This window comes from Hypomesus nipponensis, chromosome 26, assembly GCF_054491055.1.
Source record: "Hypomesus nipponensis isolate SF chromosome 26, ASM5449105v1, whole genome shotgun sequence".
Classification (NCBI taxonomy): Eukaryota; Metazoa; Chordata; class Actinopteri; order Osmeriformes; family Osmeridae; genus Hypomesus; species Hypomesus nipponensis.
In genome coordinates, this window is record NC_140386.1 from 8,221,538 (window position 1) to 8,238,288 (window position 16,751).

General features: G+C 43.8%; 1 protein-coding gene across 2 annotated transcripts in view; it reads right to left on the reverse strand.

Moving 5' to 3' along the window:
• Nucleotides 1–16,751, reverse strand: part of LOC146221302 (uncharacterized) — an 82,447-nt gene that overhangs the window by 42,753 nt on the left and 22,943 nt on the right. Inside the window, exons 1-4 of one of the 2 annotated variants that reach the window (XM_084693122.1) lie at nt 9,081–10,992; nt 8,260–8,443; nt 4,147–4,268; nt 740–787 (exon numbers count right to left, since the gene is read on the reverse strand). In XM_084693122.1, the coding sequence (XP_084549248.1) occupies nt 740–787; nt 4,147–4,268; nt 8,260–8,326 (237 nt within the window). In that variant the 5' untranslated portion in view covers nt 8,327–8,443; nt 9,081–10,992. Of the gene's footprint in view, nt 1–739; nt 788–4,146; nt 4,269–8,259; nt 8,444–9,080; nt 10,993–16,751 lie in introns of those variants that run through there. The other variant, XM_084693121.1, reaches the window with a different exon arrangement.

Consider the following 16,751-nt stretch of genomic DNA (forward strand, 5'->3'; position numbering starts at 1 on the left):
TGAACACAAAACAGTCTGCGGTTTGTGAGGTCGACCTACTGTGCTGGCATGAATACATCTAGAACATCATCTACCTGAGCCCTCGTCCCAGAGCTGCTTGTGCTGTGCCCGCTGTAGCAGACATGTGACCCAAGCTGTGATGCCACATCTGGCTCACCATTTCATACAAATGAACTCACACAGGACAAACCGAGTGGCGATGGAAAAATTACCATCAGGAATGTACCACAGGAAAGCATGATAAATTTGGGCCCTATGAAATGAATGCGGATTTGGACATTACACGGCTGGCATCTTTGCCAAATATTATAATATGTTCCTCCTTCCACAGTGGGTGTCCTGGCACATTAATAAGGAATGAAAGACAGCTTAAATCTCGTAAGCAACGAGGCTGCTTCCAAATCATCAAAATTAGCAGAGAGAGAGAGAGAGAGAGAGGGAAAGGGAGAGAAAGGGAGAGAAATGGAGAGAAAAAAAGATAGAGAAAGAGAGAGAAACAAAGAGCTGATTGCTCATTAGTATTGTAGATGTCTGGCGTCTCAATCTGTTCTGAAAGCAGATATCTTTGTCTAATGGCTTAAATGGTATCTGCTTAAATGGGCTGTACCTCCATCTCCCACAGCAAGATCAGGAGAGTTCAGGACGTCATTCATAACATCCAGCTACAGCGTGGAGTGATACAGGGCTTTCAGCTTTCGTCTCGGATGTTCAAATAAAGAAAATAAACACATATTCTTACCTCTGCGTTGCACACCCCACATTTCAGTCTGTCTTCATTGCCAAATCCCTGCGAGGAAAGAACCTTTTATTAAAGGCAACACACATACAGTGTTTGTATTTAGTCTTGCTAAATGTTGTTGTTGACGTTTGCACACACACAAGAGCAAGTTCTTGTAAAGAGTTTCAACCGAATCATGCCTTATCAAATCATGTCCACAAAACAACAAGGTAAAAATAGGAACAGTTGCGATTATGATTCTGCTTCTCAGAATAACCCTTGTATCTCTCTGTTTTGACTTATAAACCAATTATTGTCGTCATTTATAGTTGTGTATTGAGCGCGTGTGCAGTGTGCGGTCTCAGGAAACAATTCCCAGCAATTAGCCGAGTACTGCAAGTCTATAAAATAAAACGAGGACTTGGCTGCTTAGAATCATAGGCAATGTGATATAATTGCACAAGACGAAAATAACACGCATGCGATAATCTTCAAGCTGGTGTTAACTATCTGATGACGGAAGTGAGGAAGGAATGGAGTTTACAAAGACACAATAGCCAAATCTGGTGCTAATATGCATAGTATGTAGGAACACATTTCGATAGATGCTAATGGAGTATAATTATAGAACACTACTATTAGGCGACGTGATTTTACAAGAGGACCATTGCCCCAAGCTCTGTGGCCTGATTGCAGAGAGTGTTTGGCTAATGAATGTAAAGCAAGTCTGTTTGTAATGATGAGAATTACCAACCCATGAGTGAGGGGGGGGGGGGGCAGCTTCGTACACTTCCAATTACAGACAAACACAGTCCAGAGTGTGCACACACACACGCATGTATTTACATAAACGCTGTACACAAACGTCTCAGCCTCACACACACACACACACACACACACACACACACACACACACTGTACATGCTGTAAACAAATGTGCATGAGTGGTTTTTGGTATCATTTTTCATAAAAACATTTCTCGTTGGATTTTCTCTTTGTAGCAAATGGAAGTAAATGTGCGTTCGATTGCAATTCATAGCTCTAGGTTCAAATGCACAGTGTCAGTGTTTAAACTTCTGCCTTTCTGCTCTATTTGCGTTTCATGTCATACATTTACAAAGAATTTCATATGTAATTTGGTCACGGTTTCCCTTTTTCTAGTCTTTGAAAACAAACTAAATTTAGCTAGTTGTAAGAATTTTAAAGACTTCTCTGCATCTGGCCGACCGTAATCATGTATGTTTTTTGTTCAGGATACTTTGAGGTTCATTTCATATGTATTGGATTACATATTTTGGACAGAGTATTATTTTTCACATCAGATCCTTCCTATTAACTCCAATAGACTCAAACCAGATGTAGTCTGCGGACGCAAAAATGGAAAACATATTTATATGTCGGTGTACAGTAGAGGCCAGACGTGATGGTTTGAAAAAGGACTTTGGGAGAGCAGTAATAAAGTCGACTTGCTGCTTCGTTTTTTTTTCCTCCAGCTCCTGCTTTGAGAGGGTAGTGAGTTGGACCAGGCGTGGGCTGGTATGTTCCAGCCCTCCATGCAGACCTCCCATGCCCTTGTGCTGTGCCGAGGGTTCACCCCTCTAGGAACGCACTCCCTATAATGAGGGTCAAAGGTCAACATGGCGCAGTGCCTGGAGGCCGAGATCTCCCAGGCACACTCAGTCACTGACTCTGTCCCTATATTTAAATCAGGCCTGGAGGCATGTTTTTCAAAGGGCATCTCTTAACTAGTTCCTGGTTACTAATTAGTTTTGTGCCATGCTATTTGTCTTTGGGAAACCAGAATGAGGAGGAGGAGGGCTTGAACGATCTAAAAAAAGATCGCTTATGTTGCGCCTCAGTGCAGATAATTACTGCGGGCCTCATCCCCAATATACTGCACGCAGCTGAGGTGTGCATCAACAGCAATAGGCGATGGATGAATTAGGTCCGGTGTTTTCCAACAGCATCTGGGCCGGCATAGTAACTGTTATGGGTGAAATTAGATAAGGATGTGGAATGTGGCCCTTTCTTTTTTTCCCCAGTTGAAGCTGCTTTCAGGAGTGGTAACGGCACGTGCTATCGCTCCCCACTCGCCTGGCGGGGAGCACTCACGAGTCAAATCGTTATTGGATTACATTTTCTGGCTTCATAAAATGCGGTTAAGAGGCACTTTAGACATACGCGCATGACCTGCTTTCTGGAGATGGCTATCAGACGGAAAGTGACAGGTCAATCGCTGATTTCTGTTCCGTAAGAGGCGAAGGGGGCTGCCTACCCTGGGCACTTAAAAAAAGGGGGGGGGGGAGGGGGGGGGGGGGGGAGAGACACACACTTTCAAAAAGAATCTTGTGGAGGAGTAGGGAAGCCTCATCACACACTAATGGGGGGTGGGGAGGTGTGTGTGTGTTTGTGTGTGTCTGTCTGTCTGTATGTAATTTGGTACGTGGAGAGACACACACTTAAGGGAAGTGGCTCTTTAGTGTGACAGCTGGGTGGTGCAGATGAAAGCCCCGCTGCAGAACGTCCTCCACCACTTGTGGAGCATCTGAAGGGACAGGAGGCCCGGCGGTGAACCGGCTGAGGAACTTGTTGGATCAGCGGACGGACACACACGGCTATGAGGGTCAGATGGCTGAGCGGTTAGGGAATCGGGCTGGTAATCAGAAGGTTGCCGGTTCGATTCCTGGCCTTGCAAAATGACGTTGTGTCCCTGGGAAAGGCATTTCACCCTACTTGCCTCGGGGAGAATGTCCCTGTACTTACTGTAAGTTGCTCTGGATAAGAGTGTCTGTTAAATGACTAAATGTAAAGTATGAGTGCAGACAGTACAGAGCAGTAGACTCCAATGCTCTGAGAAGAACACCGAGAAGAACCCTAACTTTGGAGTTCAAAAGATTTAAGATTAGGCATTTAGAACACTCTGTGGGTTCTCTATTTAGGGTTATTTAGAGTTCTTTGTGTCTGTTTGTGTTAAGATTCTCTGTTTTTAACCGTAAACAAAAGGCCCTAGTACTGGGTCTGCCTGGGTCTTGGCTGTCGAGGGGTGTTTTGGAAAATAGATGGTGGCGACTGTGGCAGCAATCAAAGCGAGGGATCGCTGTTGATGAAAAGACCAAAGCATAAACATGGTTCTTCTACACCGAAGAGTTTAATTACAGTACACTCAGACAATAGGACTAACTACAGCAGGAAATGTATGATGCTAATCACCCTACTGGTTCATTGAGAGCTTTCCCATTGAAGCGCTAAATGATTGAATGTGGGTATCTATCAGTTTTCCATCTCAGGCTACAATCAGACAACTGCAGTGTAGCGAAACACAACACATTAAGGATCCAGTCGTGAAAAGGAGCTCCAGTGCACTGTGATGAGTATCCTCCGACCAGAACATAACATGAGCTGTGCCATGCGAGAAGCACGTTGCCTACCTTGTGAATCCACGTGGACAAACACGAATAGTGAGCAAGCAGACTTTTACAGTCGCAGAACTTCCTCAGCTTCCCTTTGGACACCAGCGCCACATCCCTGCAGATGTAGCACTCGGACACGTCTGCGGGAGAAAGAAAGGACAAAGAGATGTTCCTGAACTTTCCGAAGGCCACCGTGACTCACAGGAAATGATGTAAATCAACTGGATGTGTTCCTGGAGCTTTTTCGCGGAGAGACGCGTGGCTGTCTAGTCTGCGCTATCTGTCAGGCTGCTCTATTTACGGGTTTCCACAGGCGTGATAACAAATGTGCATGGCATTAACCATGTGCTGTACATTATTATTTGATTACTGCACAAAGGAAAGAGAGGGTGTTAATCTCTGTTAGTCTTCCTTCCCTCAAACTGGTTATTACCTTGTCAATTTGTCATTTTGTCACGTCTCCCCGCAATTGACAGGATCTGTTTTTGTCATTAATGTACTCGCTCGCTCCCTCGAGGTGCTGCCTGAGATAGAATCAGAGAGGCCATAAACGGGGAACAAATTAACTATCTACCAAAAAATAAGCAATTACATCAGGCAATAGCCACTTCGCAATGAACATTTAATCAACCATTAACACCTAAATGCTTTCTTGTAAAAAACGTTAAAAAAAACGTTAAAAAAACAACAAAAATGATTGTGGTACACTTTTTTGTGCGAATATGATCGTCCACAACAAAATGGAGTACCAACTCTATTTCCTGCTCTGTCACTCCTTACTTTGGAATATAACATAATGCATCTGCATAAATATTAATACTATAAAACAAGCTGATGGTATAAATTGACGTTGCAAGATATATGCATATATATATATATTCCTTTGTTACAAAAGTAGAAGCAGCGTAGAAATAAAGCATAAAGAGAAAATAGATTCCTAATCTTCTTTTAATGCCTTTTGCTAGATGTGTATCCTTGACAACAATAAAACATTTTTTTGGGGGGGGATTATAGGATGGCCATGCGCTTCAACCGTTTTGGAAAAACCCATTAAAGTGTGTGTATGTGAGTGCAAATATGACAGCTTACTCTTCGGACATTTGTGTAAAAAAAATAAAAAATAAAATAAAAAAAAATAAAAAATAACACAGAACAGGATCTTCAGCTCTCTCGAGTTGTACAGGGACTTTTTGAACACACATCCCTTGACTTTACATTTAGTCATTTAGCAGACGCTCTTATCCAGAGCGACTTACAGTCAGTACAGGGACATTCCCCCCAAGGCAAGTAGGGTGAAGTGCCTTGCCCAAGGACACAACGACATTTTGCACGGCCGGGAATCGAACTGGCAACCTTCAGACTACTAGCCCGATTCCCTAACCGCTCAGCCACCTGACTCCTCCTGCCTTGCCAATGACCTTTTCCTCACGCTGAATCATCAGATTCTGCCTCGCCCCACAAGGTGTTTATGCGACGCTGCTCTGACCGAGGTGTTTCTTAATTATATCACAGACCATCCATTTGCCTTCAGCAACCAGATAACAGATACAAACACAACTGCGTGATTTACCTACGGATGCAACAAACTCCTTTTTATGAAAACAATATTCCAAGTCAACACCACTGAGCTCTGAGATCTCTGGCTTTTGGGGCCTGTAGTTTAGGCAGGTGTGCGCTGATCCTTACACCTGGAAGCTCCGGCAGTGAGGACACGGAGCCGTCAGCACATTAAACGGTGTCAAACCCGCGTCTGAGAGCGCTGGGGTTAAAAAGAAAAGTTTTTTTTAATCGACATCCCTCACAACCCAGGCATTCCACATCTGTCTCTGAACCACTCCCACGTCGACGCCCAAAACCCCTCGTAGTGAAATGATCTCCCCTAATTTGACGATGAATGGACATTAAAGGTGAGTGACGGAGTACAGTTGCCAGACAGCTGAGCCGGGCCCATGGCTGAGGGTAGCCAGAGGGCCCATTCCATATCCTTTTATGTAGCCCCCACCCCCACATCCCTATTGCTACCACCTTCTTTGATTTAACAGCTACCCCATCTCTCCCACCTCCTTCTCTACTGATAATCCTAAAACAGGGGCTTTGAAGCAACGTCTCGGACAGTAGCTGGAAGCCTTTGGCTCGTTTCATCAGAAGAAAACACTGGAAGACTAGAGAGGGGGCGAGCTGTCATCGGTGCGCTTGTCTGAATTGGGTATAAACTGCTGTTTCAGAACCTCCTGTCTCTTCTGAGCCTCTTCGGATCGCTTCAGGTGGATATCTGTCTTCAGATGAGAAAATTCCTTAATTAAAGGGGGGAGTCTTTAAATGTAACCCTTCAGAACCTTTGTAAGCACTTTTTTTTTCTTTATTATTACTGACCTGGCAGATACCTCGGTCTCCTATTACAATCTGAGACAAGGAGACATGAGAGGCGAAAACCTGAACCGACCGCTTCTTTACGGACACTCATCTCGGTGAAGTCAGTCACCAGAGCACTTAGATAAACGTGTCTCTGTGGGCATTTGGCTGGCGCTCAGGATCCCTCCCTGTTACTGACACCAGCCACCTGGCCATGTGCAAAGACTATGCTAACGGAAATCACTCTCCGCTGTGCGTCTGTGAGCCCTGGCTTGGCTCTGTCTCGCTGGCCCCACATCGCTCCCGATTCTCACCCTCGCAGCTACGGCGTACAAGAGGCAAACCTGACGGACTGGGATGGACAGGAAGTTGTTTAGCTGGTTTTCAACCGGCGTCGAGGCATTGTGCGCTTCGTTTGAGGGACAGGTTAGCGCCCAAATAATCCGACCCCCGTGTAACGACAATACTGCATGTAGGCCATGTAAGTGGGCCAAACAGAGAACTCCAGTGGAACTGACTCAGAGGGCTAAAGCAGTCAAATATGACAACATTCATTTCACAATGAAAACTGACTCAGAGTTTCCCCCTCTCTCTCCCTTCCGAGTCAGTAACGGCAAGTTCAGCAATTATAAGGACTGGAGGGTTTTTTTTCTTCACATTTTCAATTCGGAATCTGTGCTGCTATTAGGATCATTATGGCAGGCCTGGAGGCGTTTCTGACACTCAACAAAACAGACGCTGCCGAAGCTCAGGAAATAACCAGGAAAACGACGCAACAACAGAGACGTAAACAAGTTGCATGTCAATCGCAAGCCAGCTGACAAACATGTCTGCCATGATCTATGGCTCCCATAATTAACTGTCAGCAGTGTCAATGTTCAACAACATTTTGGTTGGAGGTGAGTGCTAAACTAACTGGCTGTAGTCACTCTCTACACACCTCTGACAGTTTACAAAACTTCCTTTCCTGTCAATTCCACGGTTCCTTTGTCTCCTTGCTCGGGAGATGTTTCTCCTAAACAAAACCTTGTCAAGACAAGACAGTTGGAAGCCTTTTAAAATACTCCCAGCCTCAGCTCAGAGTGAATCAATATGTGTTCTATCAAATGCTCTAATATTCCTGTCGGTTAAAAATAGAACACCCTTGAAAGGGTGGAACAATAAAAGGCCACCAAATACATTTTCTTCTTAGAACATACAGTCGTCAGTGATCAGTGTACTGTTTGTTTTAGACTCAGGAGGATTATTATCTGGGCCGGCGTTAAAAACAAAGTGAAAAAAACAGTGATGGAAAAAACCTTAGAGAATTCGAAAAGAACAAAACTTCCTCCTTTGCTGTAACCAAACCCCCCCCCCCCCCCCCAAAAAAAAAAAAGGAGAATGCCCCCCTGCCCCCTAAACAGAGACAAGTATTGTCATTTACATTGTTAATGACCCCATTAGTGAAAGAATGATGGGGAATTAGCCTAGTCGACATGAGGAATGGCTTGTGTGACAGCCATCTGGCTGTACAGAGGAACATGGGTGGGTGGGGTATCCTGCCAGGCTGGTTGTCAGAGACGTCCAACATGGACCTAGTGCTTGTCCAGATGGTAACATCTCTGATCCTGTGTCTGTCCACATGGTAACCCTGTCTCCGTGTCCCCAAGAACATTACTCTGTAACAGTGTTCAAACATCCTGATCGCAAACTGTACTGTTGGTCTAGCACATTCCGGAAGCCAGTTGTTTTTCAAACGGATTTATAGGAGGACAGCGTGTAGATGATTACCATACGTACCAGCGAACATATCTTCGTATGTTTCTGAAGGAGTTTTGCTGGATGGAACCTTGTACATTTTGTCCATGAATCTCTTTCTCGGTTGTGTGAGAATCCTTCCTTTGCTCAGTCCACTGCTGAGTCACTTGTGAACTTCCTGTTTAACTGCTCCCTGCTCCAGTTGCTTTAGATTTAAAAAGACCCACTGGGACACAAACACAAAATTAAAAGTTCTGTTACATCTGCTGTTCTAAACTTCCTAGTTACTGCTCCACTACCTTGTTCATGTCAGCTGATATCTGTGTTTATGTTTGTCAGGAAGTAGTGAGAGTAGACAGCCAATCACGGCCAGCCTTGAGGAGCACGTTGGAACAGGAAGAGATCTGAAGACTTGCGTTTACTGAGAATTTTACACTACAATAAATTACAAATGACACAACATCAGTAGTAGGCTTTTTGAATAAATAAAATACATAGCATAGCTCTATTCTAATAATTCTAAGGCATCAATAATGGTCAGTAGTTTTTTTTATATACTTCAGTGAATCTGAGGATTCTTTGTACTGGTTGTCAGAAGAGAGAAATTATTATACTTTAATTAAAAAAACATAGAGATGATGTTAAATGTTGTTGTATGGGCTTTCCTATGTACCTCAAGCTTTACATTTCACCATGATGTATTACCAGCATGTCACTGACAACCCAGTATAGCGTAGAGCAATTAGGGTGAAGACTATAATTACTTTGTCGTGGGGTGGAATTTAAGTGAGAAAGAGCATTTCAAAATGGGATATTTGTTCAACATTTTCATCTTAAAGTGAGAGAACAGCCTGTGCATTTACCCCCGGAGCTGTGTGAAATCAAACGGCGGACGTTCCATCTCCTGGATTAAGGGGCACTGACAGGAACATCAGCCCTGCCAATAAAAACGTGTTCGTGGCACTTTCAGTTGGATTCCATTTAGAAGTCAACTCCTCTGGCATCCCCTGTAGCATTAACGTCCTTGGAGGAAGTCGTAAATTGAAAGAGTTCACTAATTGGCAGTGCTCTTAGCGATGGGAACTGTATATATTCGAAGGTAGACCAAATAATGGAAAGACAGCCATATACAGGGTGGTGTGGCACTTACACCAGTTCACAATTTGTGCAGTGTCAGTCAAGCTAATCACAGTGTAGACATAATATTTAAAGTTCATTTATTCTAAATGATATTGATTCAGGTTCATTCAGGTACACTGCCAAGAATTTGAGAGAATGTTATACTTGGACCTTTTCAAATATTAATTAATTAGTGGTGGCCATGTTGATTTAGATTTCACCTTTCCATTGCTCACATAACGCATGTTTCTTTGGGTTATTTACCTCAAAATGTCAGACCAAATCTCTTCTCCACGGTTTCCAGTTATCTGATCCTTCTTCCGTCATCTCATGTAGTTGACTGTATTTCCTGCCTCTTAAGCAGGCTGTTGTTTTGTCTTTCACACGCAACACCCCTGACCCTCCAATGTCAAATTCAAGCATTCAAACTCTTGGTATGGCTGGTACAGTCAATGTAGAGAAGCATAAAAACAAGCTTGTGTACTTATAATATATGTAAAACATTATGTTAAGCAACTTAGTAATATTCTCATCCTGCTGAGTCCACTTTCACATCCAGCAGAGACCAATGACGACCCACGGTCAGCGATCTCTTAAACCTCTCAAAATCTCTTACGTTTTGAATGATGATACTTCACTTCCAATTTCAAGGTTGTGTGACAGATTGGATCTAACAAAAACACGAGAGGAAAATTGATGGAAAGGGACATGTGGAGAGAGATTCAGACCTGTCCCATCAGCCCCACTGTAAATACCGCTTCCCTATTGGTCCATATGAAATCCTGCATGGCCTCGAATGTTTGTGGCGAGACGGCTTCAGCCGTTCTTGTGTCAACTCGTCCTGCAACTCAAAAGAACCAGGAATAAATCTCACCTAGGAACCAGAAGGAGATGATAGGAGACTGTCGCAAGAAACACACCCCGCTTCTCACTGCCATCTGCGGCACGTCTGTAACTTGCCAAATACGTACGATTGCCAACATGAAACCCTTCCTCATTTCCGTAAATAACTCATATAAACAAGTATCATTTTTCTTGTGAAATCATCAACATCCCATCCCATCGTAGGTCCTTTTTGTAGGATTCTCTCCTTCAATTCCTCCAGGAAGGGGGGGGGATTCACGGTACCTCAGGAACAGACATGCCGAAGAGTTGGGCGCTCACTTTGCCTAATTAAATGGCAAGTCTCCTACTTTTCATGAAGAGAGCTCTTATTAAAACAAGCGTCGGCACCCATTCCACTAGATGAATGACTTTACACCAAGTGCCATGAAGCCCATTAAATTGCTTCTTTAGAGATGGACCAGGTCCAAACATACAATCAAAGGATTTGAGTGGGATTATCTCAGATTAGAAACACTCAGAGACAAATGAGGAGATGACAGGATATCATACATTGAGACGATGAATTAGCAGTCACATACCAGACCTTATTTTTGGGGATGGTTGTTAGTAGTGAATAAGTGAAGTGACGCGGATTGAGAGCTTTCGAGAAAGGCCCAGCTTCTACATGCCTGATGACACATGGTGTGTGTATATCTAAGTAAGAGCTTCTTATCCTCCTGCTCAAGTCTCTTGAAATGTAAATAAAGACTTCATCTGCTACAAAACTTGAGAAATAAAAGAAATCTTTCCTTCTTTAAAAAAAAAAAAAAAAAAAAAGAAGAAAAAAAGTTGGGTTAACCTCTTCATTTCAACAAGGTTATCCAAAAGCTCTTACAGTCTTAAGACAGGTAGGTATGTCGTAACACACTCTACCACACCTACCCAGTTTAAGCCCTCGGTCTACATTGAACATTTTAAGGTAGAACTATAAACCGCTTTTCATGAGATAAATAACGTACGCTCTGGTTAATGTAATCATGTGCTTCTTTACATATTTTAAAAGAATCGGGAACCTACCTTCTATCAAATTAAAGCAAGGCTTTGAACACCTACTAGACTGCAACAAAGGCATTGTGGGGTTTTGCATGCTAAATGTGTGACCCGTGAACCAGTCAGAATCTCTGTACATCTCACGTTTTTCTTGATTCCATTGTATAAGAAGGCAGTGCCCCTGAGAACGGCGATACATGTACACCTTGCTAAAAATGGAGATCGTCATTCGACTCAAAAACGACCCTTTTGTGCAGTTTTAAGTTCTCGGTTCGCATATCAGATGGAACCCGAAAGGTTAAGCTGGGTGACATCACACCAAAACCAGGCTTTACAGGTACTGAGCAAATTCATGTTCTCTATCAAGAGTGACAATATTTAGACTTGGAGGCATTCTAGTTTAATCCCCAGTCCTGCTCCAGGACTAGGCTAGTGTCAAGTTTACATGTTTGCTGCCCTCCTTTGTGGTCACTGTACTCAAACACTCCACAGAGTACATCAGCAAGACTTCACCACAGATCACTTCGTCCTTACCCTACTCTAAATAGTTTACAGTTAGCTCTCGACATATATTAGAAAGCACCTAATTAATTGGCACATAAAACTTAAACATAAAGCTGCCTTCAGGATAAAACAAGTCTGCCGGTGGAGAAGCAGGACTCTCTCTCTCCCTCTCTCCCTCTCTCTCTCTGATCAAGGCCTTGGACCCAGCTGTAAGTAGTTGGCCGCTCCTAGTTAGCCAGTGCTAACTTTCACTGTGTCATCCACAGGCTCTTACTGTAGAAAAACAAACCTGAATAAAAAAAAAAGAAAGAAAAGAGGCAAAGAACGTCCATTGTCAGTAAAGAAATCAAATGGAGCGCTGTTCCTCATCCAGCACCACCTCTCAGAGAGAGAGAGAGACAGAGAGAAAGACACAGAGAGAAAGACACAGAGACCCAGAGAGAGAGAGAGAAAGAGAGAGACAGAGACACACAGAGAAAAAGAGAAAGAGAGAGAGAATCAAAAGGCCGAGCAACCCACTGCTAGACTTGCTGGTTGTTTGATTGATTCAGAGTAGAGAAGCCCAGGGCTGGGCTGTTGGCAGACCTGGGTTCACTCTGTAATGATAGCTTTATAATTAAGATTAAAGACCACAGAGCACATACTAGACACTCTGGTCATGTCGGGGGTTTCCCTGGTGACACTTGGAATAATTGGGGAGAAGAATGTGAAATCCCCATTTCCCCCTGTGAGTGTTGGGAATCACCACGGAGAACAGGGTGGACTCAAATGAGGATCAAACTGAGAATTCAAAAATCGTGTGAGAAAATAATTGCGCGAAGGACACTTTTTATGACAGTTGGTTGACAGCACCGTTTGTTCATTTTCGAATCATTTTAATATGATGTTTTAATGGTATTTTTCAATTTACCGTTGCTAGTTATCGTTGCGGATGATTTACACGGTAAATCAAGAGGTTTGAGTGGGATACGCAGCAGGTTAGGTGTGATCATGGTGAATCACTCTATACCATGGCAGAATAGTGAGCCATCTGGAAACTAAAAGAGTGACTCATTGGAAGGGACTTCTATTTTGAAAATCAATTTTGGAGCAGGAAAAGAACAGCAAAAAGAAAGTCCCACTTTGCCAGAAGTTCAGAGGTTCATCTTAATTACGATACAGTAATTATAATGATTCATCCGGGGTTATATCAAGGCTCATGTAAAGACAATAAAAATAAACATTGCCGGTATTTTATAATAGCTGGAACGTTAATACCATAAAAGCGTCTCGCAGCAAAATAAACTGTTAATGTCTGTGAAGCATTTCAGAGAGGTGTGCTGGGGTCCACGTTCAAAGGCCCGTCATTCCTCACCTCTCTTGACGCGTGCTATCTGATGTGTGAACCCAAGTCGCTTAGATGACTAATAATCATATCAAAGGTGCCGTGTCATGCAGCAGATTTAAATAAGTGGGTTTGGCTGAACATTTGCATGCATCTGTATGCCTGGGCTAAGAGGCTAATGTCATAAAGTACAGCACAGACATGATTTAATGTAATCTGTCATGTCATATGCTAATCTTCAGTAACGTACAGTACATGAGTTGTAGAGAGAATGAGGAGGGGAGGGAGGGAGGGGGTATTTTCAAGGGCCATGAGGGTGACGAAGCTCTGTTATACAGTGTCCTTTTTGACTGAACCGTACCCTCTGCATGTGGTCATCTGAAATTGGTTCTTGGCAATAAGTGCAAAGTGACAGTTCCCTTTGATAAGGTCACGTCGGCGCATGCATCTCTCCATCGCTCGCTCTTTTAGGCAATCCGTCTTTCTCCCCTCGCACTTTCCGTCCGCGCTGCAGCTGTGCGCTGCTGCCGCGGGTCTTTCCAGGATATTGCGTTTCGGGGACGAACCCCCCCCCGCTCTCAGGAACACAAACATACCTCTGTAGAAGACAAGGGCGGGTTCGCGGGGCCACGATTTATGATTATAAATAGCTTTTACAAATTGCTAATCTACCTCTCGGCCTCCTAAGTGGCTTCTGCTTTCAGAGTTCCGTTATTGCACAACACTTTCTCATCAAAAAGTCAAACAGAGCTGCAGGAGATTTATTTCGAAGCTTACTAAGGGGAATAGAAACTGTCACCCCTCTGCAGCCCCCCTCGCCCCCCACCCCTCTTTCACGCGCCTTGTTGGCTGCAAGACGGCCGACTGCATTTAAGGCCTGACTTTTCTTCGGGGGATGTAATGCTCATTAAAACCTTTTGAGAGAGGTCTGATAAGGAGCAGACACGCGCTTCTGAGAGGTATGTGATGTTGACTGATGTAAAGTGACCATAGCTTGGACTCGGGCCATTATCTTCACCTTTATCGCTGTCATCATTATTATCAAAGAGACAGCTGGTTTGAGTAGTGTCAATTAGCAACAAGGTGCGCAACAACTCGGTCTAATTGCGTGATTAATCTGAGATTGGCGAGGCCGAAAGCGCGTTTGAGTTTACCGTTTCTCTCCGATCCATCTTTCTTTCTCTCTCTCCCTTCCCTTCTTTCTTCCACCTGAACCAGTGGAGTTAGAAATAGCAGCCCCAAAGATCTACTCAGGTTCTGTTAGAAGCACGCTCGTAAAACTGAACTTTACTCCTCCTCTAACCTCTGCAGTGAGGATATTGATGGAATCCATGGGAGGGGTTTCGTTGTGCACTTCTGCCCGTGTCATTTGAGCCCCGAGTAAGGCAGTTGGTGATGGTCAGATATTGGTGTCCTTTGTTGATGGCAAGGCCTTTCATCAGATAATTACATTGCAATTAGATGTGTCCTCGTGAAAGCATGGAGCATTCAGAGTGGTGGGGAATCAAAATATGATACTAAGAAGTCCTTTCGCATCCCTTCTCATTTCGAAAACACGGGCTTTCAGATTAACTCGCTGAAACGGTTTAATTCCGTAAATCTACACGGATTAAATTCAGATTTATCTGTTGAATTTCAATACCCTATTGATCTATAAAAATAAACAAAACCACCCTACTAAATCCCATGTGACATTACTCGTGGGAGTTCAGTGTTGTCTTCTGTGCGCTGGTCTCACAGCAGATCCTGCTTTTCAGTTACAGTACTACACTCTCTACCTGCGACTAACGTCGCTCTAACACAGAGACGAAGAACAAAGCTGACCCTTTCAAGAAAATCACAAGCTTCATAGCAGTTCCCACTGACACGAAGATGAAAAACTCTGTTCAAACCAACCTCCGTTTCCAAGTCTTCCTGTAACACGTCGCAGCAAATACAAACAGCAACGGGAGATGAAGGAAAATTTGTCTCGAGTGCCCCTGTTGCCAAAATACCAGAGAATGAAAAATAAATTCAGGAGGGGGGGGGAAAATGTCAGGGGCGAAGCTGTGCCATGCACTTTGGAGGTCTGAAAAGACACAATTACAGACAGGCCCCCAGCTGAGAAATGGGATGTGGTATTTTCAAGTTGGTGTTCTCCTAAGAAAGCCCACAGTGGTGTGGCACGCCCCCCCTTTGATCTACCTGGAGTGTGTGTGTCTGCCGCGTCCGTCCATCACCGGTGATCCGGGGGCCAGGGCTCGGAGGGCCGGCGGCGGCACCGGGGCTGAATGTCAGGACAGTCACCGAAGAGCCCACCTCCACTCCCTGTCCCTCCTGCCTCACAGACCTCCACTCCCTGTCCCTCCTGCCTCACAGACCTCCACGCGGGGGGGCATGCGGTCGCTCCAGAGTGAGGGGTCTGGATCCGTGTCCTGCACGTACTAGCCATAACCAGGCTTCACCTCGACGGTAAACGGTTCACAAAACACAACACGGATGATACCTGCCGTCTTCATCCAGTGCAATTGGCCTAAACTCTCATTTTTTCTCAATCTATGCTTTGTACTCTCTTCCACTGCGACTATCGACACTTCAAAGCTCCAAGTGTTAAGCCCAAACCATACATGATACAACCCTCTCAACTAATAACCCAACCAATTATTCATAGCCTTAGGCTTGCCAGATAACATGCCTGTTGTAATTAAAATGATTAATTGAGAAATGCAGAAAGGTAATTCATCCTTATTTGACAGAATTTAGTTAACCTGCAACTGAAATTACTTAATTAGGTGTCAAAAATATAGGTTTAGAAGAAATAAATCACAATATCCTATATCCAATTAGCTCATTGGTAATATTGTACGTTTAAAGAGGCAAGAACCTTCGAAAACAGGTTGGTTTCATGTCAAGGAACAGAACTCTTCTGCTGTAGTACAGTATTTCTTACACAACCGTCCACACACAAGCATACACCAGATAATAAATAATATGTGCTCTCAACACAATTGTCAGTAACATTATGCAAAGGAAATTAGGAAGCAAGCGGCGGTCGAATCTGAAATGGAACAGAGCATCATTCCCAGAGCCATCAGCGTCAGGTCTGTCCAATAAAACCAGGTTGAGCTGCAAAACACGAGCGTATACGCATGACACTTTATGTTGTTAAGTCCGCCAATGATGTAAACGCTTTAAACCCCAATGCCTGAGGATCATTGCGTCTGTCGGGTTAAGAGAGATGACGAGAAGCCCCCTGTATGTAACTCTCCCTCTTAGTCTCAGTCTCCTTCTGACAGCCCTCAGCTGCCCATGATTTAAACTGGATTTACCCCGTTTTATTTTTACTTTAATGCCTGAATTTAAAGTCATTATTGTATCAATACAGCCAGAGAGGGATTGTTCCGATTAGCATATGGCAACACATGCTAGTATTAGCTGGAGATAGGGTGGGGGGGGTTTATTTCCGTCCACTGGAGTGATCCGTCTTGCCTACTACACTATCCATGTGATGTTGGATGAGTGAAGTCACGTGGTGAAAACCTACCTTCTGATGAAAGTAACACACTGCAACGGCCTCTTGTGATACAAAGACTAGTTTTTTTTTTACTGTTTAACATTTCGTTTAATATAGTCCCAAAATACAAAGACAATTAGGTCAACAACAAAAATAAGAGTTTAGAGTTGTTTTTAGAAAAACATTTCCTTTTGAATCAACATTGGTTTCCCCCTCTGT